The sequence below is a fragment of the Pan troglodytes genome, chromosome 5 (assembly GCF_028858775.2).
Source record: "Pan troglodytes isolate AG18354 chromosome 5, NHGRI_mPanTro3-v2.0_pri, whole genome shotgun sequence".
Classification (NCBI taxonomy): Eukaryota; Metazoa; Chordata; class Mammalia; order Primates; family Hominidae; genus Pan; species Pan troglodytes.
The window spans coordinates 87,840,593-87,853,968 of record NC_072403.2 but is presented as its reverse complement, the minus strand read 5'-3'; the positions used below and the strand labels follow the sequence as shown (position 1 = coordinate 87,853,968).

The following is a 13,376-nucleotide window of genomic DNA, read 5'->3' as shown; positions in this document are numbered from 1 at the left end:
TCCCAAGCAGCTGGAATTACAGGTGCACGCCACCACACCCAGCTAGTTTTGTATTTTTAGTAGAGACAGGGTTTCACCATGTTGGCCATGATGGTCTCGATCTCCTGACCTTATGATCCGTCCGCCTCAGCATCCCAAAGTGCTGGGATTACAGGCATGAGCCACCATGTATGGCCTCCAACTTTTATTTTAATTTCAGGGATGCACGCGCAGGATGTGCAGGTCTGTTACACAGGTAAACGTGTGCCATGGTGGGTTTGATGCACAGATCATCCCATCACCTAGGTATTAAGTTGCGAGGGATATCTTTCTTAGCAACAGAAGAAATGGCATAAAAATTGTCTTCTTTAACTTTTTGCTATGAAATTTTTCAAACATAAAGAGTAGAGGTAATAATGATGAGCATGTACTTGCCATCATTGAGTCTCAACACATTTTGTAATTTTGAAAAACTAAGGATGTTTTCTATACAATTTCAATACCAATAACAAAATATATTAAATTACACAAAAAGTCAAAGTCATTCGGGTTGAAATTACATACCTTAATTTTGGCCATCAAAGCATCAATAGAAATTTCCAGATCCTTGATCTGTTTATTCATCTCGGGTTTTCCATCTTTCAACACACTGACTACCTCATTAAATTTATCAAGTCGTTTTTTCAGTGTGCCCACCTTAACCAGACCATCAATGCTGCAAAAATAATACTTCATTAGAGCTTAATTTCATCCTTTAGTACTTTTGGCAGATTTTTCATTTATAAAAATGCTAAACAGGGTATTTCACTTGTTTTCAATATTATCTAGTATTCTCTTTTTCAGATCTCTTGTTGAAGGCTAAAAAAAATCAAATATGAGTGTGAATGACACTGATGCCTGTCAATGGGATTAAAGCCTTCTACAACTTTGAGAATTCAAATCACAGAGGAAATTAATCTAGTCTCTTTGAAAAGGTGTGATGGATCAATAGAGATATTCAGACTTTCAATTTTTAAAAGTGTAAATTAAAAATGAAAGATTCAAATAAGAAATAAAGACTAATTTATAATGGGACAATGTAATTCCTACAGATAATCTTGAAAATTATGGTAAACATATTAGTGAGATGTTTTTTTAAAAAAATGTCACCTTGACATTATCAAGAAACTCAAATAACTAAAATAATCAGAATAAAAGAGCTTCTCTCAACTACTTACTTCTTGTTTTATAGTCTTTACACATTTTTGTATGCCACTTCAAATCCTTTTATAGAATGAGGCAAGTAATAAGGTAATAAATGAATTAACTAATTTCAAATAAATATTACAAATAAAAGACTAATACATCATTTTACAAAGAACATGAGAAAACCTGAGTATCCAAACTGCTTTTTATTATGACTTTATTGTCATTTTGTATTACAGTAACTAGGTTTTGTAGAGTTCTTTTTAGGAACTATTCATCTTACCGAGGTTTGTGTCTCCTCTTGCAAAGCCACATTCGAATAGTTTTTTGCATTTTAATGCAGGCTTCAGCTCGATATTTTATTTTGTTTTTCACTATGTGTAAGAGTAAAATAAAATGATAGAAAATTATTCAGTTTAAATCTGACATATATTAAAAAAAACTCATTTTCACAAAGTAATTCTCAAGAAACATGAAATCTTGACGACCATATTATTATATATCAGACATCAAAAACAAAGTTTTAACACCTTTTTTGTTTGTTTGTTTTTGTTTTGACAGTCTCAACCCAGGCTGGAGTGCAATGGCATGATCTTGGCTCACTGCAACCTCCACCTCCCAGGTTCAAGAGATTCTCGGCCGGGCGCGGTGGCTCACGCCTGTAATCCCAGCACTTCGGGAGGCCAAGGCGGGCGGATCGTAGGGTCGGGAGATTGAGACCAACCTGGCTAACACGGTGAAACCCCGTCTCTACTAAAAATACAAAAAATTAGCCAGGCATGGTGGCGGGCGCCTGTAATACCAGCTATGGGAGGCTGAGGCAGGAGAATGGCGTGAACCCGGGAGGCGGAGCTTGCGGTGAGCTGAGATCATGCCACTGCACTCTGGCCTGGGTAACACAGCAAGACTCCATCTCAAAAAAAAAAAAAAAAAGAGATTCTCATGCCTCAGCCTCCTGAGTAGGTGAGGTGGGACTACAGGCACACACCATGCCGGGCTAATTTGTGTATTTTTATTCGAGCCAGGGTTTTGCCATGTCGGCCAGGCTGGTCTTGAATTCCTGACCTAAAGTGATCCTCCCACCTCAGCCTCCCAAAGTGCTAGGATTACAGGCGTGAGCCACCATGCCCAGCCAGTTTTAACATTTCTATAATTTCTTATTCTTCTTAAAAATAAAAAGATGTTGAAAGATGTAATTTTGCCTTTGCAAAAATTACAACCAAGGAAATTATGTAAAAGAGATCTGACCTAACCAACTCCATCCTGCTTCTAACCTCTAAGCTGTCCTTGTTCATTCCTGGGTGTAGGCCGAACTAATCTTGGGAAAGAACTTAGTTTATTAAAGTTTAACTTTGAAACAAACATGATAATAACCCTTTCCCAAAATAAACCCCCTTCTTGCCTAGGGAACCAGTCAGCCTTTGTAGGACTAACAAATTAGCTCCAAGATTAGAAATAACGGTTTAGGAGCCACACAGCCTCCAGCTGCATGAATCTGAACCTCCTCAAATTGCTCCCGGGTATAACATCACAGTTGTAACACCTAAAATCAGTGCTCCAGATATTTTGCAGACCTTCCAATGCACCAGCTGATGCCACCTAGATAGGTAATCTGGCCCAGCCAGTTCTGTGCTCCCACACAGGAACAGAAGCAAGCAAGAAAAACTCAATTTTGACCCCCTATGATTTCATCTCCAACCCAAGCCCCTACCTACCAAATTATCCTTAAAAATTCAGATCTCCGAGTTTTCAGAGAGACTGATTTGAGTAATCATAAAACTCCAGTCTCCCGTACAGCCGACTCTACGTTAATTACTGTCTCTCTACTGCAATTCCTATCTTGATAAATCAGCTCTGTCTGGGTAGTGGGCAAGGAGAACCCACTGGGCAGTTACAATATCATGTATCTGGTTAGGCTTACATTTTAAATGCATTATTTCCTTAGTATGCTACACTGCTACCTCCCAAACTGTCTTAGGCAACATTTGTTCTATGAAATGTGAATAGGTATGTCCTGAAAAAAGGATTTACCTGTCAAATGAGTTTATGAAAAGCTGTACGCTACACTTCTGTATGGAGGTTCACAATGAACATACTGAGTGAAGCCTCTGAGAATCCTACAGCAAAGAAATCTACTTAACTTCAGTTACTCAGAATTTCCTAGGATGATCTGACCTTGAACTTTTTTTTCAGAGCTTCCTATTAACATTCTGCAAAGATCCCTGCCCGGTTACTGACTTCGGTACCACTGTAGAACACAGTCCACAAATGAATGGTGTAACAGATGAGTTTACTATAATGTGTTTTCTATCATAATGCAATGTGTAAAGCTGAACGTATTAAACTACAGTAATAAAGATGTTTCTGTATTTTATTTGGAAAATGTTTCTGTATTTTATTTGGAAAATGATGGGGAAAAGATTCTGCTTTTTTCTTTTTATATTAATAGTTCTCTTTTTATCTATATTCACAATTGTCTAACAAAATACCTCAAAAATAATCTTTGTTTGCATGATTCTTTTTCATTAGGCCAAAAGAATTTTCCTTTTCTACTGATGAGGAAAAATTCGCTGGATCCTTTTCATGTACCTAGCACTATTTCAGGTACTCTGATGAGTATAAGGGGCAACTGTAAATGTAATCAAGTTACTGATTCCTACACAGCTCCCAACAATTAAAGGTTTGCCACAGATCCTTAGGTAACCCCAAAATGTTCTGTCCCTCACTTTTGTTTTGGGCCAGCTATGTAGCTGCTATGACCTGGCCAAACCACACATAAAAGCAGCTTAGCCCAGTATGTCAAAGGGGTTTGAATTCCTAATCCCAAAAGCCATAATCCCAAATGTTGAAATCCCAAAAGATCAAAATTCCTAGATTAAAATCCCTAACATCAAAAATCCTAAAAATCCCAATCAGAGGAATCACAGAAGAATTCCAAAAAGAGCAATCTCATGAAGAAAATGAATATGAACATATTCTCCAAGAAGAACCATGTCCTAAAAGAAAAAAAGCACCTATTATTCGTGGTACAAGACTTCAAAATATAGTTAATGACTGAGAAAGACAGCCAGCTCTTATGGACTATCTCCATGCAACTGCCTATAATCTGTCCCTGTGATACACTTTTTTTTATGTCAAACTTCCTTTTTAGTTTTGGGTGTTTTTTTTTCTTTGTTTTTATTTTCACTATCTTAAATTGTTAGCATTTTTTAATTATGTAGAAATTTTTGGAGAGTTCTAATTTACTGTATTCATTTTTTGCAAATTTAACTCCATGAAAATGCATTATCACAACATTTACTTTCTGGGTAAACATTGTGTATGTATATAAAAACACTGAAACTTAATCAATGAACAGATGTCCTTTATCATACATCTGCACTTGTAAAAGATAAAATTTCTCAAGATTTCAGTTCTCTGGGCAACTACAAATGCAGTGGTGACTCACTATGGTTTTTGACTGATCTCATCAAAAGACAGTTTGTTCATCATCACAGTATTTCAGATGACTGCAGTAACAAAGCTGGGTGCACAATTACCAACCACAATAATATGTGTTTACGCATTTCACCTTTCGCCCTATTCTTCATGAATATGGTTTGTCTGCTCCTGTTATACCCATGCAACTATTGTTAGTATATGTGTTTATAGTTTCAATAAACATATATGTTTATTGCCTATATATATGTTATTATTGCCTATTTTATTGTGAAAAGTGGCCTATGAAGAGTTCTGTCATGTTTTTATACGTTTCTCAAATCCCCTTTTTAAAATGTAAATAAATATCTTTTTTTATTATTTTTACAGAATCCTAGTTTTGGGACTTTCGTCTTTTAAGATTTCAACATTTGGGATTATGGTGTTCAAGACAGTGTCTTTCAGGATTATGACAGACTTCCTTTCAAAAAACAGGATTTAAGAGGGGATGGTGGGGGAAGAGACTGAAACAAAAAACTGACACACCATTTTACATGATCTTGAAAGACATTCAAATAATTTAGACTTCACCTTTTATGAAAGGAAAGTTATAAAAGGCTTCTGGTTTAGAGAGATATCTCTAAGAAACCAGGAAAACCAGTCTGGGAGCTAATGGAATTATTATGCAAAAGGTGGAAAAGGACTTCACTAAGGCACTGGCAAGAAAAAGAAAGGAATGTACAGTATTTGGAGAAGGAATCAACAGGATCTGGTGACTGACAATATTTCAGGGATAAGAAAGGAAAGTCAATTACAATTAGAATTTTCGGGGTATGTGTATTGTAGATGCCATGCAGGCAGAAAGAAAAGTTCTGGTTTAAGTCTGAGAGATTAGGGGATGGTGAGGGTTGCAGGGACGAGAGATCAAGATAGTGAATTCTGTTTTGTTAGGACACTATGAAACTGACACTCTTATAACACATTTGAATAAAGACAATAAATATCGTACACTCAAAAAATAAAAAAAGAAAGAACATCTACAAATAGGAACCTGGGACCCAGTGTGAACAAGTCTCAGTCTCTGTTGCTCAGCATCACCTCTGAGACAGCTTTACAACACTCCACAAACCATCTTAAAACAATGAAAGATCCTATAGGTGTAAAGGAAAACACCTACATTTGATGACTGAGAGTGAGCACCACTGAACTTTCTTCCAGCGACTGCATGTGAGCCAGTGATTGACTCTTTTAACCAATTCTGCTAAGTGGTCAGGGTCAGACTTCATGATCTGATCAAATTCTGCAAACTAGGAAGTGAAATAATTTAATATGAGTATTAAAATATAAATGCATTTGAACACATAAAGACATGAAGTAAACAGAATTCAAATCCAAAATCTAACTGTCTGAAAATGGTCACATGTCAATTACATAGGCCTTGGCAGAGAATACAACAAACACAAACACACTTGGCCACGTTTTGCTTCCTTTCTTTCTTCAGGAGCTTTTTTGGAGGTAAGGAGGTTACTTAATGCTAGGTAGCATATTCAATAACAAAAGTGGGGGGGGGGTGACTTTTAAATTACAGATGGCTAGCGAGAAGACTTTATTAAGAAAAGAATGAAAAAGGACTACTGTATCTCTGAATTGGCTCACCCACATTCTCAGATATCCTTATGGAGCTTTTGATAAGTGCATATTAGCTATATAATACCAGGTACCGCCAAAATTATTCTGTCTCTCCTAACTCCCATTACCCACCCCCAACCTTTTTTGCAGTGGCGCAATCTTGGTTCACTGCAGCCTCAACTTCCCAGGCTCAGGCAATCCTCCCCACCTCAGCCACCCAAGTAGCTGAGATTACAGGCATGCACCACCACACCCGGCTAATTTTTGTATTTTTTTGTAGAGATGAGGTTTTGCCATGTTGCCCAAGCTGGTCTCAAACTCCTGGAACCAAGCAATCCCACTGCTTCAGCCTCCCAAAGTGCTGGGATTATAGGCGTGAGCCACAGCGCCCAACCCCCATTTCCATTTTAAGCAGAGATGAGAAATTTTTGCTACTAAGTGACAGACAACACAAATAAAACAGCTAGTAGGTTCTTAACTAATAAAATACATTATTTCCACTATATACCACAAAATTCCATAATGATTTCAATCCTTTACCAAATAACCCACTATAATATTAAGAATGTCAAAAACCCATCAACCAATATAACGGCTTCTTATAGTCAAAATTAAATTAAAGGTAACATAACGAGAGAAAAGATATTTAAATCTTTGTCTTAAGCTTTCAATAAATATTTCTAATTTTTCAGGAGTTTAAACAAGAAAAAGTGCTTTCTCTATGAGACTATTAGTTCTCAAATAATTATTAAAGCTCTAAGACAAAATTGTCCATGCTGTAGTCCATGGGCCACATGTGGCCCAGGACAGCTTTGAATGAGGCCCAACACAAACTCATAAACTTTCTTAAAACATTATGAGATTTTTATTGCAATTGTTTTGTTTATTTAGCTCATCAGCTATCATTAGTGTTAGTGTATTTTATGTGTGGCCCAGGACAACTGTTCTTCTTCCAATGTGGCTCAGGGAAGCCAAAAGACTGGACACCTGTGCTCTAAAATAAATGGGGAGTTTAGAATAAATATGTATGAGTAAAGCTAAACAAATTATGAACACTATATATAATTATCTTCCTCTCAACTTTTTTTTCTTTTCTGAGAAATGGTATGGAAAATAGCAATTCATGTTGTTAGTGACCATATAATTCAAGAATAATACAAATTATTAAATACTTTAAGATACTCACTAACCCCAACTATTTGTTTTCATGATGTTACAGTTTAAAGTAAAAAATGTATATTTACCTTGCCAGGTCTAAAAAATACTTTGGTTAACCCAAACTTGTAGTCATTTTCATTTAAGCCCAAAGCTTTAAACAAAGCCTGAAAAATAAAAGTTAAAAAGTTAAATGTCAATTATTAATAGAAAAGACAAGTTCATAGCTAAGAAATTTCAATTTGGGTGGCATTTATACCTTACAAAATAGTCTTGGATCCAATCTTGCAAGTTTATCTGGCATATACTTTTTGTACATGTTGTAGAGTTCATGAAATGAAGCTCGTGATGGGTAACCACCCTGCATCAAGTCCAAAACAGACACCATCCCTAGATTCACGAACAAGCACAAAGCACTGTCAATCACTCTTCGGAAGTCCAAAATAACTTGTGAATGATCATTTTTGTAAGATACTGTTTAGAAACGGGCAATTTATGAGAATTATCAGCAATTAAATATTATATAGGAAAATATTTATGCTCATTATGTCCCAACTTATCCACCACCTAAAACTACTATAGTCAAATTTCCTGTAAGCCCAATAAGACTCTTTTCTAGAGGCAAATTATTGGTCTCTAGACAGATGAAGTCTAACTGGGTGCAGTGGCTCATGCCTATAATCCCAGTACTTTGGGAGGCCACGCCAGGCAAACTGCTTGAGCCTAGGAGTTCAAGACCAGCCTGGGCAACATGGCAAAACCCCATCTCTACAAAAAAAAAAAAAAATAGAGAAATCAGCCAGGCATGCTAGTGCATGCCTGCAGTCTCAGCTACTCAGGGGGCTGAGACAGGAGGATCATCTGAGCCAAAGGAGGTGGAGGCTGCAGTGAGCCTTGCAGGACACTGTATTCCAGCCTGGGTGACAAAGTGAGACACTGTATCAAAACAAAACAAAACAAAACTAAGGAAAGATCAAGTCTAGTTTGTATCTTTTTTTCTGTTAGAAGACTCTGTGTCACAAACACAGTATATAAGGCAAAGCCCTGCATTAAACCACTTTCAAAGGCCTGAGGTGAATTTTAGAACAAAATTCCTGAAAGAAACTCCAAAAAGTAGATACATTCCCAAGTTATCATCAGTGCATAAGGCAAATGGAAAAGAAAGAAGAGCTCACTGTTTCACTATAAAGACTGCCTTTCACTCACTTCTCAAAGCAACTAGACTACTGGGATGATTAGTCTATTGGATAAATATCTATTTTCAGTATAACTCTAGTAAGTGGTTAATCTGAGTCTTGAGTCAGTGTGAGCTTTTCAGGTCAGAAAAAGTGTGAGATAGGCAGGGAAAGGCTGAGCTATAAGTGATGCCAGGACTTTTATTTACAAGACCTAGATTTCAGTCTCTGGGACTACTCAAATCAACAGAGAAAGTAAGATTATTCAATAAATAGTATTATGACAAACGGCAAGCCATTGGAAAACAAAAACAACACTAGATCCTTGTCTCACTTCTTACACCAAAATAAATTCCTGCTAGCCAAAAATTTAAATTAAAACAAACTCTAAGACTTTTTAAACCAGTGAATTTTTATTTTAAAGTAATCTCACAAGAAAGATGGCCTTTACAGACAGTCAGATTGAATTTTAACCCATTTGACTGGCAAAGGTATAAGATAACAACTAGTACTCAGAGCTGATGACAGCGTAGGAAAACATACAGATGCATTCTTAGTAGAAAAGTAAGCCAGTGTAACAATTTTGGATGGCAATTTGGAAATATCCCTTTGGCTCGGTAAATCTATTCTATGATTTTTCACACTTGTGGGCAAAGATATGCGTGTGGACAATGTCCAGATGTCCTCTGGGTCATTGTTGGTAATAGAAAAAAACCCAGAAAAAAACTAAAATATCAATTGATTATGTTACAACCATATGATGGGATATGACATATTAATTTAAAAGAATAAAGCAGGGCTTAATCTAACCAGCATAAAAAATATATCCAAGATGTAGAGTTAAGTGGTCACCCCTAAGAGCTGAGATTTCTTGTTACTTATATTATTCTGTACTATTTAATTTCTTTTACTGTGAATTTTCAATATTAATTAATGAAACACATTAAAGAAATCATTCGTATGGGGAAAAAAAATCTCCAGAACTAGATTTAGCTCTAGGCTTTGCTTGGAGAAAGAAAAGTAAAGTTTGGTTAGTATCATCACAGTTTTTGCCCACTTGTATCAAATAAACAAGTACCTTTGGAAATGTATGCATCTAAGTCTCCTGGCTTGCCCTGTAGCTGCAAACTATAAACTGGCTCACAGTTCATTAAGAATTTCATGGTGCTTAACAAATTACCAAGCCTACAACTGCTTTCTCAGCACTTGCAGCTAGTTTACTCTTAAGATGTTTTGAAGCTTAAATTTTTTTTTTAACCACTAAGGCAAATACTCTGCCTTCTAAACATTTCCATGAACTGGCTTTTACTCTTGGAGTTTGATGAGTGGCTTCTTGGTGCACAGCTGGCACCCCTCTTTGCTACAAGACAGGCAGCACAGCCCCAAGGTTACAGAAGAAGAAAACTTGCCTTCTTTCACCTTCCCCTACTTTGCCCTGGTATTTGCCAATCAGAAGATAGTAATTTTAGGCCGGGCATGGTGGCTCACGCCTGCAATCCCAGCACTTAAGGAGGCCGAGGCAAACAGATCATTTGAGCTCAGGAGTTCGACACCAGCCTGGCCAACATGGTGAAATTCAGTCTCTTCTAAAAATACAAGAATTAGCCGGGCGTGGTGGTGGGCGCCTGTAATCCCACCTACTGGGGAGGCTGAGGCAGGATAATCACTTGAACCCAGAAGGCAGAGGTTGCAGTCAGCCAAGATTGTACCACTGCACTCCAGCCTGGGTGACAGAGTGAGACTCTGTCTCAAAAAAAAAAAAAAAGACGAGGCACGGTGGCTCATGCCTGTAATCCCAGCACTTTGGGAGGCCGAGGCAGGTGGATCACCTGAAGTCAGGAGTTCGAGACCAGCCTCAACATGGAGAAAGCCCGTCTCTACTAAAAATACAAAATTAGCCAGCATGGTGGTGCATGCCTATAATCCCAGCTACTCGGGAGGCTGAGGCAGGAGAATTGCTTGAACCTGGGAGGCGGAGCTTACGGTGGTGAGCCAAGAGCGCACCATTGCACTCCAGCCTAGGCAACAAGAGCGAAACTCTGTCTCAAAAAAAAAAATAGTAATTTTAGTAAAAGGTGACTTAAATTTATTAATTCTCTTTAAAATGAAAATGGAAAGTTAAAGTACAATTCAAATCTTAAATATCTTTATTTTAGAAAGCTTCGTAAATATTTTTATTTCTACAACCTATGGATTTTTGCATTTTCTCATCACCTAGCTACATGACTGGAACAAATTCTATATCATTATCATTATTACTATTATGATATCTATTATTGATACTTAAAAAAATCAAAGTATAATGAATTGGTATTATCTGTTAAAGTGCCAACATGTCTTAAGATGTTGAAATATACTGCTTATTGAAAGAGGAATCCTAGCTAAAGCATTCATCAGTAGCCCATACTCTCTCCACTAATCTGATAGCATATATAGCTAAATCTAAACAGGTGCAACTTGCCAGGACACTAGGTGTTCACTTAGGAAATAAAGAGGAATTCCAATGGGAAAAAAATCGACTTGAATATTACAAAAATACATCTCTACTTTATGGAAGAATACAACAGACATGAATTACTTAATTTTCCAGTATTTGTTAGCATTAGTCACAAATAAATCTTCATATTTTCTACACTGTTCATTCCATTCAACAAATATTTACTGAGTCTAGTATATGCCAGGGAAATAGGAATGTATGTGTAAGCCAAAACAGATGCAGTTCCCACCCTCATGGGGCTTATGGAATAAAGGAGGGAAAAATAAAATAATTATACAAATAGGTATAAAATTTGTAACTACAACTGTGAAATAAAGGCACTTGAGCTCAGCACCCCAAACTCAGGCTCCCCTCCATGTCAGGAATATCAAGAAAAGCTTTCATATGAAGTGATGACAGAGCTGAGATGTGAAAGATAAAGGAAAAAGTATAGCAAGAACATCCCAAACAGAGGAGGCAGCATGTGCACAGGTCCTGTACTGGGAGGAAATATGCAGCATTTAGGGAACGAAAATGAAAGTCAGGGTGGCTGAAGGAGAGAGGGGAGGGAGAGAGTGTAAACAAATGAAGCTAGGGACACATGGGCCAGGCTCTATGGGACCTCTTCACCCTAATATTCACCTGAAGCCATTAGAGCATTTTAAGCAGTAAAAGGACATGATGATTAGAGATGAGTTGTGGAGTGATAATTCTGGATGCATGTGAAAAACAGACTGAAGAGATAGGAGAATACTTAGGAAGCTACAGCAAAAATCCAGGTAAGAGATGGTGACAGCTTGGATTAGAGACTATCAGGACTCACTATTTAGAAGGTTACAACAGCAGAACTGGGGAGCCTACCTAAGGGAATATACATCTGTGCTGTTCAACTTGGCAGTCACTAGCCACATGCTCTACAGCGGGACTAGCCACATAAGACTACTTAAATTTAAATTTTTAAAAATTAAAATTAAGGCCAGGCATGGCGGCTCATGCCTATAATCCCATCACTTTGGGAGGCTGAGGGAGGAGGATCACTTGAGCCCAGGAGTTTGAGACCAGGAGACCAGCATGGGCAACACAGTGAGATCCTGTCTGTACAAAAAAAAATTTTTTTAATTAGCTGGGCGTGGTGGCACATGCCTCTAGTTCCAGCTACTTGAGAGGCTGAAGCAGAAGGATCACTTGAGCCTGGGAGATTGAGGCTGCAGTGAGCCATGATTGTGCCACTGCACTCCAGCCTGGGTAACAGAATAAACCCTGCCCCTCCCAACCAAAAAAAAATTTTTAATTAAACAAAATTTAAAATTTAGTAACTCACTCATTCTTAGCCACATTTCAAGTACTTAGGAGTCAAATGTGTCTCATGGCTACTAAACTGACAGATATGGAAAATCTCCATCATCATGTAAAGGTCTTCTGGACAGTACTGACATAGAATGAGAAGAAAAAGAGGCCTAACTTAAATCCTGAAAAATGATAACAAATGTCCAGGTAGAAGAAAATGAGCCTGCAGGGGAATCAGGAATGGTCAGAGAATTCAAAAGAAAAGCAGGGGCATACGCCATGTCAGGAACCAAGAAAAGGATATGTTAAAAGGGTTGGCCAGAGTCAAATGTGGCTATGAAGTCCACTAAAATAAGGACTGCAAAAGGGACATTTGCTTCAGAACAAGGCAATCACTGGTGACCTCATCAAGGTGGGAGCTAAATTATCCTGGAGTTAAAGAGTAAGTAGAATGCATGAAACTGAAAAAGCAACAATAACCTATTCTTGGAGAGAAAAGGAACTGGAGAAAAATAAGGAGGAAGAGGTAGCTGTAAGAGAAATGTGGCTTAGAGATGAGATTTCAGCATGTTTAAATGGTAATGGGAAAGATCCATCTGAAAGGGAATAGTATGACAAACATAAACAATGCTGAAGATCCATGAAAAACTAGGAAGAGACGGCTTTCAAAGAACTATAAGCCTCAACCAGGAAGAGAGGCAACCCCTACTTTCTCAACAGGAGGGAAGGTTAAGTGGTAGGCAGAAGTGCTTGGTAGCAGACAAGAGAAGCTTTAGGATATTTAGTTAAGGAGGTAAGCCCATCTGACAGCAGAGGCGCAGAGATTTGAGGAAAGCAGGATGGGTCTGACCAGTCTCTGATGAGAAACAGAACATGCTGACCAGGAAAACTTGGCACAACAGGTTTGAGAGCCCTTTAAAGATAGTGACGATGAATTTAACTGGTGCCATCCTGTCTTGTCTATCAACCCTGTGCAGACAATAAGAAAGAACAGAATTAGATTTATCAATAGCTATGGTTTTGTGAGAGAGGTCAAGGGTAGATCTAGATTTGTGAGGCGGGGGCTGAAGCTT

General features: G+C 37.8%; 1 protein-coding gene across 9 annotated transcripts in view; it reads right to left on the bottom strand.

The window, feature by feature from the left end:
- MYO6 (myosin VI) overlaps window positions 1–13,376 on the bottom strand; it is a 167,467-nt gene that overhangs the window by 28,736 nt on the left and 125,355 nt on the right. For all 9 annotated transcript variants that reach the window (XM_009451571.5, XM_009451573.5, XM_001144940.8 and 6 more), the window contains 5 exons: window positions 7,625–7,755; window positions 7,455–7,532; window positions 5,759–5,888; window positions 1,448–1,538; window positions 544–694 (listed from right to left, as the gene is read on the bottom strand). In XM_009451571.5, the coding sequence (XP_009449846.1) occupies window positions 544–694; window positions 1,448–1,538; window positions 5,759–5,888; window positions 7,455–7,532; window positions 7,625–7,755 (581 nt within the window). The remainder of the gene's footprint in view (window positions 1–543; window positions 695–1,447; window positions 1,539–5,758; window positions 5,889–7,454; window positions 7,533–7,624; window positions 7,756–13,376) is intronic.